The 16874-nt window shown below is 39.4% G+C and overlaps 1 protein-coding gene across 2 annotated transcripts in view; it reads left to right on the forward strand.

The window, feature by feature from the left end:
* Positions 1-6: 6 nt before the first annotated feature.
* The window catches only part of ZNF507 (zinc finger protein 507), a 35964-nt gene continuing 19096 nt past the window's right edge, over positions 7-16874 (forward strand). For both annotated transcript variants that reach the window (XM_006016602.3, XM_025216670.1), the window contains exons 1-3: positions 7-235; positions 6003-8134; positions 9783-9888. In XM_006016602.3, the coding sequence (XP_006016664.2) occupies positions 6008-8134; positions 9783-9888 (2233 nt within the window). In that variant the 5' untranslated portion in view covers positions 7-235; positions 6003-6007. The remainder of the gene's footprint in view (positions 236-6002; positions 8135-9782; positions 9889-16874) is intronic.

Here is a 16874-nt window from a genome sequence, read left to right on the forward strand (position 1 = left end):
CTTGACCGGCAGCGGCCTGGTCGGTGCTCTGCACGTGGGGCGGCCCGTCTGCATGGCGCGATTCACCCGGTCGCTTTTTGGGACGTGTGGCCGGCCGTGTTCGGCATGGGGGGGGCAGTCTGAAAGTGTGGGGCAGTTCACTAGTGAATTAGGGAAGATCTGCCTTGGGTAGCAACAGCCTCGCGTTGGGCTTGTCACTCAGTGTCAGCAGCACCCGCCGTCCTGAGACTGACAGGTAGCGATATTTTACTGTAAATGGAAAAAAGAGGTTGGAGGGGGGGAGAGGAAATCTTGTCTCTTTCTATTAATATACGTCCCGCCTTTGACGGCGTGGCATTGCGAATACTCCACACTACCCCCCTCCCCCCCATGTAGTCTGGTTAGGGCCTTCTGTCCCCTTAGCTCCCATCCTGCCTTCACAGAAGAACAGAAAAATACTTTTAAAAGAAAAAAAAAAAAGTGAAACCACAAAAATTAAAGCATTTAAAAGTTGTTTCAAGTACTCCTGGGTTTTTTTTCGCTCACTTTGATGTTGATTCTTTCAAGTTGCCATCATCTGAGAGTATTTTTGAGTTCTGAAAACTGATCTTGCATTATGCAAAGACTGTACTGGTATTTGCTGCACCTGTTGAGGGCTACCTGACACGGATATAAGCACGAAAAGGGGGGAAAAAAGCCTGTTGCAATTGCTTCTTTAGATGATAAATATCTAAAACACACACATTAGGTTTTAAAGAATGGCAGGCAAACCATTTTATTAACTTTCTTGTCCTCGTGTCCCCCAGTTACCCGTGCATGTAAGCGAAGGCACTTGTAATTGGAGCCTTTTCCATGGTTTGCAAACATGACGTGAAAAGGGTGTAATTTGTAGTTAGGGATTGTACATAGTAGTTATAGTTAGCTCTTCAACAAAACTAAATACACTCTACACCCAAGTGAGTTATCCAAAGAAATGCAAATACAAAATGTAAATCAAAGTATATTTACCCATTTGTGGTGGAATACTTAAAATACTTGGATTTTTTTCAGTTTAACACTGGTTTTCTGTAGTCTGGGTATCAAACATCTGAGCCCCTCTGCTGTTGCAGCTAGCACCTAGGGATTTAAGTGTTCTCCCTGCATTACCTGCTGTCGGATTTCTGGTTTGCAGTTGCCATTCAGATCTGCTGGAGGAGGGAAGGTGAGTGGGGGCAGGTAGTGGCATTAACCCCTGTGTGCTGGCCACATCGACACAGTGGCTTTAGCAGCTGCAGCAAGAAGCCAGATGGGCCAGATCTGGAAGTGAGACATCTGACCCATAAGAAACCTGACAGTCCAAATCCAGCCTGCCAGCTTGTTAGTTTGACGCTCCTGATGTACAGATACATTTTCTGATTTCTGTGTCAGTACTTCGAAGATGCTGAACTTGATCTGCATAATCTGGCTGGGGGCGGGTCTGTCCTATGAAAAAGCTTTTTTCTAACACTGCTGTATAGTCAGTCTGTATTTCCTGACAGTCTTGATACTTGTGACATGCTGTGTAGATGCTCATAGTCAGTTTACACAGAGCTGATTAAAGGCATAAGGTCTTTTTTTCCCCAACTACCCTAGAATTTGGGTTTTCGAAAACTTGTGCACTGAATTAGGGTAAACATCTACAAGTGATTTCAGTACTTATATTTTTTTCAAATTTTGTGAAAAATCACAATATAGAAAAGTCAGTCTGTTGTTCAAATAATTTGGATTTTAATGTACATATTTATACCACGGCCAGGCAGAAATGCTTCACGTGAGCATGTAGCAAGTAAATGACATTAATATTGAAAATTTCTGCATCTTGCTTATATTTCATACATTATGTTGCTATATTTGCATACCTGAAATGGTTCAAATTAGCAATATGGTCTATTAGGAAATAAAAAAATAAATTTTCATAGAATTCACTATTTTTTTTTACAAATGTTACTATATTTAAATAGATGTCTTGAATACAAATATGATCTTGTTTTGGAAGTTTTGCTTTCATGTATTTGCAGAAAATTGGAACTTCAGTATTTTTCCAATAGTTCTGCATATATGTTCCCCTGAATCTCTTAACTTCAGTATTTTTCCAATAGTTACCATAAAGTTGCAGTTTAAAGGAACTAATTAGATTCCAGTATAAACTCAGCACAAAACTGGAGGACAAGTAAAGATAATTTAGGTAGCTCATCTTTTCTCTGGGGACTGGTATGAGTTATGAGGTCTGTATTTGAAATACTCAAAGCAAAATGTGTAGGTGTTGTAAATGGGATAAGCTTATGGAGTGCCTGCCTAGGTATTGTAACAGTATCCAGTTCAGGCCTACCTGTGGTATATCTCCAGTTTTTCTTTAGTTGTTCATTGATTATTATGTTAAACTGTATATAAATAAATGACATCTGATTTTATGACTCGATTTAAAGAATTATCTTAAACAAAAGTGCATAAAACATGAAGACCTTGATTCTGTATATGTTTATGTTGGACTGAGGCATCCAAGCAAAATCATTTGGAAAAACTTCAGTTTTAAGTTCCATTTCTTATTCAATTTAACTGATTTTTCTTCTGTACTTTAATAGATTTTCTTCTGTACTAGAGGGAGGGGAAGAAGGAACCAAGTGTATTAATAGATTTCAAGATATAGAATAGAGAGAACTTAACATGTGCCATAAATAAGTCTTCACAAATAGTTTCTTTTTAAATATAGAAGCATTGCCACAAACTGAATACTTATCAGCACAAACATCTGAATACAGTATGAAGTCAGTACAGAATATTGTATGTATTTTCATTTTTGATAGATCAAATGCATGCTCAGAAACACAAAAGTAAAGAATACTTAACCATCCACCTGGGAACGTGGGGGGATGGGGAAGGAAATTGTGCTGTAACTGTTTTCAGTAAATTCCTCGTAATGGGAGGGAAGAGCATATATAAATGAAACTTAGCATGGGTTATAATAAAAGAAAAGTAATTATTCCAGGTGTTTGACAAAAACTTTTTGTAGTGTAATCAATATTAAGGTTGACTTGATTTCACTTTTAATGTATTCCAGTGACCTATAGCAGAAGGCTTAATATCAAACAGTTCCAATTAATTTAATATGCTGAATTTACTGTTATACTTCTCTTCTGTTCTATTCTTTCCTGTTCTGAGCAATAGTGAAGAAAAGCCCCGGTCATACCCTGTTCACTCTTCCTTTCAGCTTCTGCTCTCTGCCTCTATGTGACACGGGATACTGGGCAAAATGGACCTATGGTCCGACCCAGTAAATGGCAGTTCTTATGTACCAGAGTTACCCATTTTTGGCTCCTCTTAATAATGTAGCCACCCCTTGGTTTATGGAGATTTTTAGCGTGTGCTGTTTTGCCTGTTTGCTAATGTTTGTCTACAGCCTATTTTCTGTGGAGGAATTGTACCTGGAGTTACGTGAGCCAGTTATCTTTTGTTTATATATTCAAGCAACCATTTCTCATGCATTACACCTGGATGGAAACTGTCACTTCTTTGTGGATACTTCACATTTTTACTCTCCTCCTATATGATAAAGGAAAATCCTCTGGCTCATTTTTGAGGTTGAAGATTTAAAATTTGGTGTAAATGACTTTTATTTTGACTGTGAAAATATCCTCTGCAAATAAGTTTGTATAGCCCCAGTTAAATCAGCACAGAAACGTGTTCCAATCTTGGAACAAGAAGCATCCTCCAGTATTAAAATAAACACTATCTTGATGATGTGCTGCTTTGTGCTGTTCTCAAACTAAAAAGTTCAGTTCAATTTTTACATGATTTAAAGCAGTATTTCTAGGTGGGTGTCTTGTTTGGCAAGTTCTAGCACTAAACAATTTCCTCTACTTAGCTGACTCTTGTGATCATATTCTGAAAAGAACAGTGTATCATTTACCCACTCTGTTGCAGAATGATGTCTTTCAGCTTAATTTTGTAAATATTCTGCTGCTTATTCTGATAATATTTTCAGAGTTCACAAAAGGGTGACATACAACAAACTTTTTTCTCCCCTTATTTCACGGTTGTATAGTGAGTGCATAATTAGGAGGGGAAGGACTTTCACAGGAATAACAGAAGATCCTTTCTGACCTGTCCACCAAGAAAAATGGAATAAATTTGATACTGGGAGCCCTGGCTGAATTTGCAGAGATGCCAGTTGAAAGAAGAGTCTTTCTATGAAGTGAATATATCTGATGCAGAACTCCGAAAGACTGTCTTTGATCACTTTCCGGAATAGAATTCCTCGTTATGTAATCTACTTGATGTGGCATTAAGTTCCCATTCTAGCTTCTCCACCCACTCAGTCTCAAAATCTGCTTCCAGTTTATAAACTTTGGCCACTAATACAATCTCTGCCCAACACCACAGTACTGTGGTTTATGGTTAATGTTTTTAAAAGGAAGTCAAAGGGGAAATAGTTAATGTGTCTTGTGCTTCCAGAACCACGTGGTTCTTTTCAAAACAGAAAATTATTCAGAAATTTTCAGGAATGGTTAGAAACCTACATTCACTTCAGAAGGTATTATTACTATTTTTCATGGTGTACAAGTCAACATGGTGTATAAGTCAACCCCATTTTTCTGATCCAAAAAGTTAGGAATTTCGTAAATCTGGTGTATAAGTCAACTTAACTTTTTGGATCAGAAATATGGGGTCACTTTAAACCGGTCCCTGCATGCCCTCACTGTGGACTGGACACCTGGGGGTTAGATGTGCTGCAGCACCACTCACATGGGACAGGGCTGGGCTTGGTGCTCAGCTGGCAAAGCCCAGGCAGTGCCGCTTGCAAGAGATGGGGGGGCCGTGCCAACTGAGCACTGAGCCCAGCCCTATCCTCCGCAAGCGGTGCTCCGTAGGCTGTGCCAACCAACTCCTGAGCCCGGCATCACTCGCAGGGGACGGGGCCAGGCTTGGTGCTCAACTGGTGCAGCCCAGGCAGCACATCTTGCAGGGGACGGGGCCAGGCTCAGTGCCTGGCCGAGCAGCATCTCCACAGCAACAGCAAGGACCACGAGCCATGCTTAGCCTGGGCCTAGCCCCATGGCCTCCAGCAACAGGGACCTGTCTGTAGGTGAAGACGGTCAGGTCAGTGCCAGGCCCGGGTGGCACTGGGAGGAGGGTCAAAAGTATTGATATGGTATACAAGTCAAGGTTGAATTTTAAGAGTTAAAAATTGGACTTCAAAACTTGACTTAAACACCGTGAAACACAATACTTCAGCTGAAACTGACATCGTTAATCTTTGTATTAAATTTAAATTTGCTGCTTTTGATTAAAATCAGTGTGTGGTATTCAGGTTTTGATGGTTATGATAGGGAAATAATATTTATAATTACACAAACCAATTTATCCTTGAAAAATCCAGACCTACTGGATACTCCAGACCTTTGTACTTTGATTTATGCAGTTCTAGTATTACAAGAAAAAGTGTAAAAATACTTTTTCACTATTTAACATGAGACCCAAAAATCGTTTTTATAAGTGACCCTACAGGTTTCTGTTTTTCTTTGCTTTAATACTGGTAGTCTTAATTATTTGTAGGGACCCAGGTTTTCTGTTTCCCATGGAAAAACTAAGTAAACCATGGATTTCCCCCTTTACTAGAGTAAAATGCTGGGGGCCCCCTCTGGCAGGGCTGGTTGGGGCAGGGGCTGTAGTTGGGAAGTAAAGGGGCAACCGTAAGGCTGGGGAGCTGTTGTAAGGGAGTGAGGGGCAACAGTAGGGCTGGGCGGGATGTGGGGGGAGTGAGGGGCACCAGCAGGGCCAGGAGGGGTTGTGGGGGGCCTTTAATTTTAATTACAGATTTTGGGAGTTTTATCAGAGAACTTGCTTTTTGTTTATCAGGGAAAACCAGGATCCCTGATTATTTGTAATGATAATGGATTTAGGCTTCCACTTTTCGTCAAGGTAGCAAGTTAAATATAACTGGTGACTAAGTTGCATTTCTCCCTTTTGCACTTGTTACTTAAGTTCATAATACTTTCTTTTTCCAGATATTATGGAAGAGGGAAGCAGTGTTGCAGTATTGGTGCCAAATATTGGAGATCAGGAAGCTGTACTAATTTCTGAAACAGTTATTAGTCCAACACTGGAAACTAGTGAAGATGAGAGAAAATGTAAAACTGATCCACTGATCCACGTTATTGAAAAACTAAGCAAAATAGTTGAAAGTGAGAAGTCCCAGAGATGCCTCTTGATAGGAAGAAAACGTTCCCATCCTGATGCTTCTGCACAGTCATTTGAAATGCAAGATCTCTGTGAGATCCCAACTAAAACAATTGAATTGTCTGTTATTGGCACTAAAAAGACTGAGGAGCTACAAGCAAATGACTATGTAACTGATTGTCTTCCACAAAGTAAAAGAAAGGTTATGTGCTACCAGTGTAGCTTATGTAAGTTTCTATCACCATCTCTTTTTATACTACAAGAACACATAAAACAACATGGTCAGCAGAATGAAGTGATATTAATATGCTCAGAATGCCTCTTTGCTTCTAAAAATCGAGGGGAACTTGAAGTTCATATCCGAAATCACCATGAGAACAATGGTGAAAACCACATCCAGCCGAAAGTGCAATCGTGTGTAAATCTCTCAAGTTCATCTTTGCAGGGGCCAATGGAAAGCAGTGTCAAAGCAGGCACTGATCAGACAATAAACCTGGAATGCAAAGACATAACTCAGTCCACTCCTGTGCCTGAAATGGGTAGGAGAAAGTGGTATACTTATGAGCAGTACGGCATGTACCGGTGTTTAATTTGTCGTTACACTTGTGGTCAGCAAAGAATGTTGAAAACCCACGCATGGAAACATGCAGGTGAGGTTGATTGCTCATATCCTATATTTGAAGAAGAAAATGAGTCTGCTAACTTGTCAGATGCAACTGCAACTCAAACACCTAACAGTGTGGATACCGTTGTTCTCTCTCTAGAAAATAATGAACTGGATATCCACAGTGACCATTCTCTTCAACTCCAGATTTGCAGATCTGAACAATTGCCATGTAATTCTTCACCAGTAGTAGAAGACATTAAAGAGGAGGAAGTATTAAGTCAAGCAACAGCACTTTCACCTAGTGGAGAAGTGGTAGAAGAGACTATATCGGATACAGAGCAGGATAACTTGATAAGTGATAGTCTACTTTCATCGGCACAGAAAATCATTAATTGTAGCCCAAATGAAAAAGGCCATGTTAATGTAATTGTGGAGCGTTTGCCGAGTGCTGAAGAAGCTGTCTTACAGAAGCCTTTCTTGATGAACACAGACATTGAGACTGAGAAAAAATTAATCTCAGAGGAATCTCGGGTTTTGCAGGAAAGATCTGAAACTTATCACTCCGATGAAATTGAAGAAGTAATAATAGGTTGGAGCAATACTGATAAGAAAGATAATGATTTAAACACTAATAAAAACATAGCAACTGATGAAAACGCTCCTCCTATACGAAGAAGAACGAATTCAGAATCTCTGCGACTGCACTCATTAGCTGCAGAAGCTCTTGTTACCATGCCTATTAGAGCTGCAGAATTAACAAGGTCTAACTTCAGGGCTTTTGCTGAAGTAAACTCTTTAGACACAGATACAGGACAGCGGCAGCCTGATGGCATGTTTGCAGCCCATTCCAAGGTGGTATCTTCATTTAAAAACCCTTCAGAGGAATTAACCCCCTTAAACCAAAGTGACTGTGCAATAGTGGAGCTACAAAAAGACAAACCAGAGTTATCTGAAGCGCCCATTAAAATGGGCATCAGTATGTCACTGCTCACTGTAATTGAAAAACTGAGGGAGAGGACAGATCAAAATGCTTCTGATGATGACATTTTGAAAGAATTACAGGACAATGCACAATGCCAACCTGCAAATGATGCAAACACGCCAGGAAGCAACCTGGTGGAGTATATACCCAATGTAGACCGGCCTTACCGCTGTCGTCTCTGTCATTATAGCAGTGGCAATAAGGGCTACATAAAACAACACTTGAGAGTTCATCGTCAAAGGCAACCATATCAGTGTCCTATCTGTGAACACATAGCTGACAATAGTAAGGATTTAGAGAGCCACATGATAAACCACTGCAAAACCAGAATGTATCAATGCAAGCAATGTGAAGAATCCTTTCATTATAAGGTGAAGCTATTTCCGTTATCCTATAGCAGCTTTATAGTATGTACTGGTATTTAATTGCTTTGTTATTCTCTTAACTGAATTAAAAGTGCCAGCAAGTGTAACAATTGCTGTGAGATGTTCTAACATAACTTTTGGAGCAGAACTAAACTGGAACTTTAACCTCGTTCGTTCCCAGTTAAAGTTAGTGCTCCAAGCCCATGTATACCATTATAAAAGAAGACAATCATATATCATAATACTATTTTTGTACAGGTAGTAGTTCTTCACTTTTAAAATGGTTTAAAGTTACAGCTGTCCACAGCCTCAGGTTAGCCCCAAGGAATATAGAATAATAGCACTTTAGCTGCAGTATCATTACAGCTGAACTCTCTGATCTGCAGCACTCACGCATTGTGTCTACTTCAAGTCACTTGCCATGGCTTACCTATGGAAATACTCGTCTCTTGTTGCTTTTTGAAAATATTTTTACTGAGGCCTGTCCCATTGATCTATTAATTTTCTTCTTTTGTCCTAACCAGTAGCTATGGTAAAAGGGAATGAAGAATTAGTAGGAGATAGCATTTACTACATAACAGGCCAGGCTTTCAAAGGATGCTCAGTGTGGCCAGTAGTTGTGACTGGGTGCCGTAGCAGTGTCAGCTGTTCTGGGCCTTGACTTCTAATAAGTCTGAGATGGAAGTTTCCTTTATGTTTCATTCCATTGCTGCTTTGGCCTTGATGTCATGCAGAAAGCCAAAACTAAATTCCATGCTAGAATAGGATAGTGCTACTGTCACATTTTCAGCCTTCCTCAGTTAAATAATTAGTGCTACTGAATAATGCATTTTATATGTGATTTAGTGCTTATAAAGGTATAGAGAGTCTTAAATGCACAGAATTTGGACCAACCCAGCAATAGTAATAGGTTTTTCCCACACAGTTTGTTCAGTCTTGATTAGGATGATTACATGCACTTTGAGAAGTTATGTCACTTCCAGATTGACTCTGGTTTTCTCATGGCCAGTATGATCTGGAATGAGACCTTTCATCTAAGCTGTTGGACCATGTAAGAAACCATGTGTGGTGCTATGCTGGGTCACACTTGAACCTGTGACCTAGAATTGATTCCTCATCTCATTAACATAATCTGAGTTTCCCATTCCCTTTTTTCATTTGTTCCTTTTTTTTTTCCATCCCCCATACGTCACTTAGACGAAAAGTATTATTAGAATATTACTATTCTTCAAGAGTGGGGTCAGGATAATATAGGATTAAAGCTGAATGTGTCAACATGTTTAATCTATTTTCTAAAGATTTTTTTTAATTGCCATCCAGTATCTTTTCCGTTCTTTAAAATAATCCTGAAGGACTTCATTGATTTATTAGTGCTGTTCAGTGTGGTGCATAGCATTGTATTAGTACAGTTAATGGATATATTCTTCATACCTATAATTTAATGTACACTCACACTGACTTGTATTAAAATGTTAAAAAACCCTTCAAATTACTGAAACACTATAGAGTGATTGCTGTATGCTTATGGTTATGTTGTTAAGTGTTTTTTAACATGTACATGCATACATCTTTGTGTGTGTGTATGGGGGGGGTGTACCTACACACACACACACAGACAGATATTAAATGTTCCTTGGAATTTTTTTTTTTCCAGAGTCAGCTACGAAATCATGAAAGAGAGCAGCACAGTCTTCCAGATATTCTCTCAGCAGCCACATCCAACAAACTAATTGTTTCCAGTGAGGTAGATGAAACAGAAGGTACTGTATGCCTTTTTTGATAAAATTTTATTAAAAGATTGTCAAATTCATAATGTTATTTATAGTCTTAAAACTGTTTAAAAACTACTTTTGAGGATAAACATTGTCATCCTTGCTCTGACCCTAAATTTGTGTTTTTTCAGTAGGCAAAAACTGGTTAATTTCCACTGTTTTGAGGTACCATATCAGCATTTGAAAAATTGGAAATATTCCTTCAAATATAAAATGCCCTTGCATTTAAAACATGCCTAAGTTTTCTGATTCTCAATTTAAGAAAAATATAAAGACATAGCTATTTGTATACAACCTCCATTATGCATTTGAGCACTTTTCTGTCTTTCCCCTTCCCACCTTACTTGAATGTGAGACAAGCTGTTTTTAGAAAAAATAAGTGGTTTTTTTAAAGTGTCTCATATATTTGAAGGAATATGGTACTTTCCCATTTGATACCATCTTATATGTTTATATATGCTAGAATATTATAAATCTATTCTTCTTTGTTAAACTTCATTATTCATAGACTTAATCATTGATGTGGACTTCTACCTTTTGAGTTTTAAGAAATACCACTTTTTGTAACGGCTTCAGTGTTTTCTAAATTGCAGAGTAGAAAGGGATCACTTCGAAAAAACACGAAGCTCTGAAACAGCATATATGCACAACACACATTTGAATTTCACACTTAGAAATTCTCATTATTTTCTGAAATACAGTGTGTGCTCTACAAACATATAGAAGGATTCTGAGCCTTGGGGGATTATTAATATGAAAAGACAAAATATAAACAGTGAGAGTAATCATATAAAGAATGGTCAGGATTAAAATTGGGCACATGGTTTGTTAGGGAATATTTTACATTTTTTATTTATGTGATGTTTAAGGTTTGCTTGATTAGTGTAGAACTCTAAAAGAGGACAGTGCTTTGAAAGTCCAGGAAAAGAGCAAGAAGTAAGAGGAGTTCAGAGTAAGAATAGAGAGAGAAAGAAAGGTCCCTCTATGCAACCTTGATCAGGCCACAGTTGGAGTACTGCGTCCAGTTCTGGGCGCCACACTTCAGGAGGGATTTGGATAATATTGAGAGGGTCCAGAGGAGGGCCACTCACATGATCAGGGGGCAGCAGGGCAGGCCCTATGAGGATAGGCTATGGAATCTGAACCTGTTCAGCCCCCACAAGAGGAGGCTGAGAGGGGATCTGGTGGCTGACTATAAACTGGCCAAGGGAGACCAGCAGGCAATGGGAGAGTCCCTGTTCCCCCAAGCACTACCGGAAGTAACAAGGAACAACGGCCATAAACTGACAGAGAGCAGATTCAGGCTGGATATCAAGAGGCACTACTTTACAGTCAGAGTGGCTAGGATCTGGAACCAACTTCCAAGGGAAGTGGTCCTCGCTCCTACCCTGGGGGTCTTTAAGAGGAGGCTAGATGAACACCTTGCCGGGGTCGTCTGACCCCAGCATTCTTTTCTGCCTGTGGCAGGGGGTCAGACTTGATGATCTGCTCAGGTCCCTTCTGACCCTACTAACTATAAAAGCAGGGCAACAAGTTTGAACTTTTAATTATTTGTCCATAACCAGAATAAAATTAGATTTCTGTTTCCTGGCTCCCAGTTGCACTATTCTGTAAATCCATTCTACCTCTTACTGCAATTTTGAATTTCTGATTTGTATATTTAAAGTTACTTGCCTCATCAGCATTGTATAAAAATTACTCCTGCTAGCTCCTTTTTGTTCTGAAAGTGCAAGGAATTCGGACCTATATTATTTCAGGAGATTGGGCATAGTGTTTATTACTTCCTTTTAGATTCAAACCTGAAATAGCCATAGAGCTTTCAAGGAAGAGCTGAATGACAGAAGAAAAAACAGTTTTCAGGCAATATTTATTCTTCAAAGGAAGTAACTATCATTCTCAGGGAGGAGATGAAAAGTAAAAGTGTTCCTGGTTTTCCCTTGGATATGCATGTATGTCTGTACCTCTGGTTATCAATATTGGCAGTGCTTACATTTGTTTGAGTCAAGATTTATGAAAATGGCCAATGATTTTGGCTGCCCATAATAAGAAACTTGAAAGAGATCTGATTTGCAAAGGTGCTGAGTGTCTATCTTCTGCAAATTGGGTTCAGTTAGGATGACTAAGCAAGGAGGAAGACTGCTAATCACTTCTGAAAAGATTTTCTTTAACAACAAAAAACCTGTTGAAGTTGTTCTTACGAACTGAGGGGCTTACATTATAAACCCTGTCCCAGAGGAACTCCTGTTGAGGACACTGAACCTGGCTTTTATTTATGTGCTTGAATGTTTTTATAAATTTTAGTCATATTTGTCTTGTGTAAAACGTTAAGATTCATAAGCTAAGCTTTAAATGGATTTTTACCCCAAACCAAAGTTGGCAGTACAACTTCAATTAAAATAGTTCTTCTAAAATTTCATTAAATTATACTTTGGAAATGCTGAAATTATTTCATAAACAATTTACAATCAAATTGTGACACCACTGCAGTACAGAAATCCTCTTGTCAAACAGATGTCACCCCTATAAAGCTTCCCAAAACAGAGAAGTTTATGGCGTAGCATCTGTTTACGGGAGAGATGTCTGAGCTGAAACAGTTTCATTTCTTGTTTATGAAATAGTCAGTCTTAAATGTCTCTTTATTCATCATGGTTGTACAATAAATTTAAAGGACGCATTATGACATTGGATATGATTGGATTGTAAATGCCTAATAATGAAGGAATACAGTAATATGCTGCATTATAGTAGCACCTGTTATTACTGCAAGAATAAAAACCTGTCATTTTCCCCACTCGCAATACACTCAGACCCTTGCAAAAATAAAAAAATTAAAACAGCCTGGGGAAGAAACAATGAGAAGAAAATATAACTCCTAGACTGGCAGTCTGACTACACCATGAGACAGTATGATGGATTGTAACTTAACTGTGTTTTGTTAAAAGAATAAATCTTAACTAGTGACTGGTATAAATAATTGCTCCTAAGTGTGTGCTTACTAGTGGTTAGCCACTTATAACCTTGCAATAGATTATTTGTTTCTAGTGTCCTTTTATCATCTCATTACTTACTATTTGTTTAAAGCATTCTAGCCAATAAACTACCCAGTTCATTAACAGAAAATTAAATTTGGAACCAAACTCTTTTCCAAGAAGGAAATAGAGGCTGTGGACCCTTTGGGGTATAGTTTTACCCAAAGGTGACATGGTATTACAGAAATCACTTAGGTCTTGCTCTGTGAGGAGTGCAGCCTCAAAAATGGGTTAATAATCCACTCAAGAAGTGTTCTGCATATATAGACGTATATTCACCTGTAAAAATGAGCATGGCTTATGCATTATAAAAGTCTCTAAACACGAACTTAATACAGCTGCCATTCTAATTTCATAGAAGACATTTTGGGGGCAAGATAACATAAAAATAACTTGTATTGAGTGCTTTATAGAGAGAATTCTGATGCATCTGCATTCAAAAAAATATAGATCGTATATACTACCACATTGCTTTTTTGGCCAAAATTTCTGAAAAATGAGCAGTTTTCCATGACATGCTGTGGTTTGGGGGTAGAACAGAGTGAGTTAAGGAGGAAGGGGTCACTGCTTTTATCTGTCCACACAGAATTTTCTCGTCTTGATACCATAGTGCAAGTGCTTCTCATAGCCCAAGTGACCTGATTGTGCAAGTTGAAGTGGAATTCTGCCAGTCTACACCACCTCCATACTGAACCCTGAAGCACTGCCCATGAAGCACATCCTGCCTAGTTGTTCCCATCTCCACACACCAAATTGGGTAAATGAGGCAATATGGCTGCCTTAAACTGGTTCTGGGTGTGCTTATGCTCTTTGCCTCAGGAGTGCTTAATGGCATATGCTCTGGGCAAGGGGTTTAGTGAATGGATTTCACTTGAAGGTTTAGTCAGTCATCTAGCGGAAAACCTCAAAAACACTTTCACATGACTTATGTGCCAGATTATGATACAGACTGAAAAGATATTTAGAGAAGTGGTTTTTATGAATAATTGTAGTGGTTTATTCACTTTGAAGACATGCTTACCCTAAAGAATCAAGAGATTTGAGTTCTCATACGTCCTGAAATAAAGTCCTTAATTTCATTCCATTGTTATTGGCAAGTCATGGTTTTGCTAATTTAGGTGTAAAATCTTGCATCCAGGCTAGTGTTCATTTTGATCCCTCTCTTTTAAACTATTTGTCTTGCTGTTTTAAATATGTATCATCTTATACCCCAAAGTCTAGGACACTGTTGGTTGCTTTCAACAGACATTTTAAACCCCACTTTTGTCATTGCACTATCGGGAACAGTTGTTACGCTATCAAAACTGTCAACCTGCATATTGAAAGAATAGGTAATCATAGCTTTAAGTATATACAACATTGATAACTACCACTGCCTGTGTTCTGTCCATCAAATTCTGTTTTAGGAACATTTATAATCAAATATTTATCAGCACCAGAATCACAGGAGATTTCAAATTTTAGAGCTTAATTGAGACTTTTTTTTTCCTTTTCTTGTTTTGATACTGTTCTCTTGCAAATGCCACTTGTACCTTAACAAGTTTTACCTTTTGACCTCTTCTTTAGTCCAGAAAGTTTGGCCTGTGCTTTTCTTGGCAAATGCTGAAGGCAGTTCAGGCTTGTCAACACATTTTCCTTCTTTTTATCAGATTCTGTAACTGGCAACATAAGCAGCTGAGACGTTTAGGACTCCTGTCTTACTGCAGTCCTAGCAGTTTAGGACTCTGTTTACTGCAGTCCTAGCTTTAAAGTCATATTTTAAGGCAACACTTCACTTTCTTCATTCAGGATCTCCTATCCCAATCTCACTCCTGTATTCCAACTCTGGCTATATAAGCCTTTCTATTGAGTGGTAAATCTTAAAATAGGATACCTAGCATAACACAGACCTTTCCTGCCCTTGGCTTTCATGAGTCTTTTGAGGGGAAAAAGTCTTGAACAGAACTAACAGCAGAATAAAGCTTGGAAACTGGGCTTTCCTGTTTTTCTGGATTTCTGCAGCTGATCACATGAGGCTACATCAGGATTCCTGAGATGACCTATAGAAGCCAACAAATAAGTCTTTTTCCTACTTGAGATCTGCTAATAGTGCTACAAGCCCTCAATATATTCAGCCTGTTGGTATTAAACTCCACTGGATTTTTCCTGGGTTTTTTGTTTGTTTGGGGGTAGAGACCTGCTTCATATCAGTAACAGGAGATTCTGAAGTTTTTGTTGTTACAAGATTTACCTTATTGTGTCATTCGTGAGGACAAAATTGTTGAATCTCCTGGATTATTTTATTTTGGGAATGTGCCTCACCCCTAATCTGTTCTACCTTGGAAGTTCTCCAGGAATCTATATCTGGGTCTCTTCAGTGCCCATAAACATATTTAAAAGGCTTAAGGCATTACTGTATTTAGTGTAATATTAAGACTTTCGTGTACAGATGAAAGGAATCTTGTTGATGAATCTGAACTGCCTTCTGCTTTTTGCAAGAAAAACAGTACAGTTTAAATTTCTTGAACTGGCAGAGAGGTCACTCATACTTTTTAGGGTCATACTTTCCTAGGTAAAACTGAGCAGTAGCCTTCATCTCTGCAGTCCTTAACTTCTAAAGGAGCACTTTCATTCTAGTAAAAAAGTACATTCCTTGTCTACACTTATTTTGGTCCTTAGGAAAAGCTCCACAAAGCTCTTTAATGATTTATATTAACACTCTGTCTGTGCGATTTCTAAACATCTCAAACCCTTTTGAAAGTTACTGTGGAGCATCTGGGAAGTAAAGTGAGAGGGAGGAGATCTCTGAGTCTGAACTTAAATGTTTCAGGAAGAGTTTTGTTTTCCCTTTCAGTGCCTGCCTGTTTTGCCTTTCTCAGTGCCCACCATTTTCTTTGATCTGATCCTTGGAGGTGAATATGTTGCATTTAGCTCTCAGTCCCTCACCTTATGTTACTGCAAAAGTGGGTTTATAACTTAGAGGACAAGCCCCCTGCCTCCCCCCCTCCCAAAAAACAAATGAACAAACAAACAAAAACAGACAAAACAGGGAAGTAGCTGAATTGTAAAAGTGAATACACTTTCTAAAGCATTCAAAGCTCTACAAAATATCAGGAAGAATACAAAAGAGCAGTGGTAAGCAACAATTACATGTATTATCCATGAAATATCCATTACTTGACTTTTGTGTTGAAGTAATACTTAAGAGCATAGGATGGGAAGGGGCCTCCTAGGTCACTGGATCCAGTCTCCTGCATTTGCCAGCTCTTGTTAACAAAAGGAATCCCCAAAATTGTCACTTCCATGTGAGGGGAGAGGGAGCTGCTCCAGGGGCAAGCTATCTTCCCCCCTTCCCCCCAAGGGCTAATCCAGGCAGCATCTGCAGCAGATGTCCAGTGTCCCGCATCTCCTGATCACAATGCATCGACTGAGCAAAGGGGCAGAGCGAACACAAAACATGGTATGGGGGAGGGAGGGGAGCAAGTTTGCTGCTGCTTCCTCCCACAGAGCAGAGATTTACAAACCAAAGCCACTATTCAAATAAATGTAACTCCTCCTTCCCAGCTCCAAATGCACAGAGGCAGCATGCTGGGAATGGAGGAAAAGACAAGGGAGAGCTGCTGCTAGCTGCTGGGCTTGGGCACTGCAAGGCAGGGAGTGCAGGGCACCCCTTTGCTGGGACCTGCAGGGAAGCCCTGCCACAGAGCCTAGGCTGCTCACAGCAGGGCTTGCAGCCTCCCTACTGCCTGCTGAAAGCAGCCTGGGCTCTGTGGCTGGCGACAACTGCCCAGAGCCCAGGCCAGCTGTGGCGTGCCAAGCAGAATGGCCTCACGTGCCATGCTCTGGCAAGTATGCCGGGGGTTGCTGACCCCTGCACTAGACCATAAACTAAATATGAGCAAACAGTGCTCTTATTGCAAAACAAGCCAATAGCATATGGAGTTGTATTAATAGGAGTGTCACTTT

Source organism: Alligator sinensis, unplaced genomic scaffold (assembly GCF_000455745.1).
Source record: "Alligator sinensis unplaced genomic scaffold, ASM45574v1 scaffold170_1, whole genome shotgun sequence".
NCBI classification, from domain to species: Eukaryota; Metazoa; Chordata; order Crocodylia; family Alligatoridae; genus Alligator; species Alligator sinensis.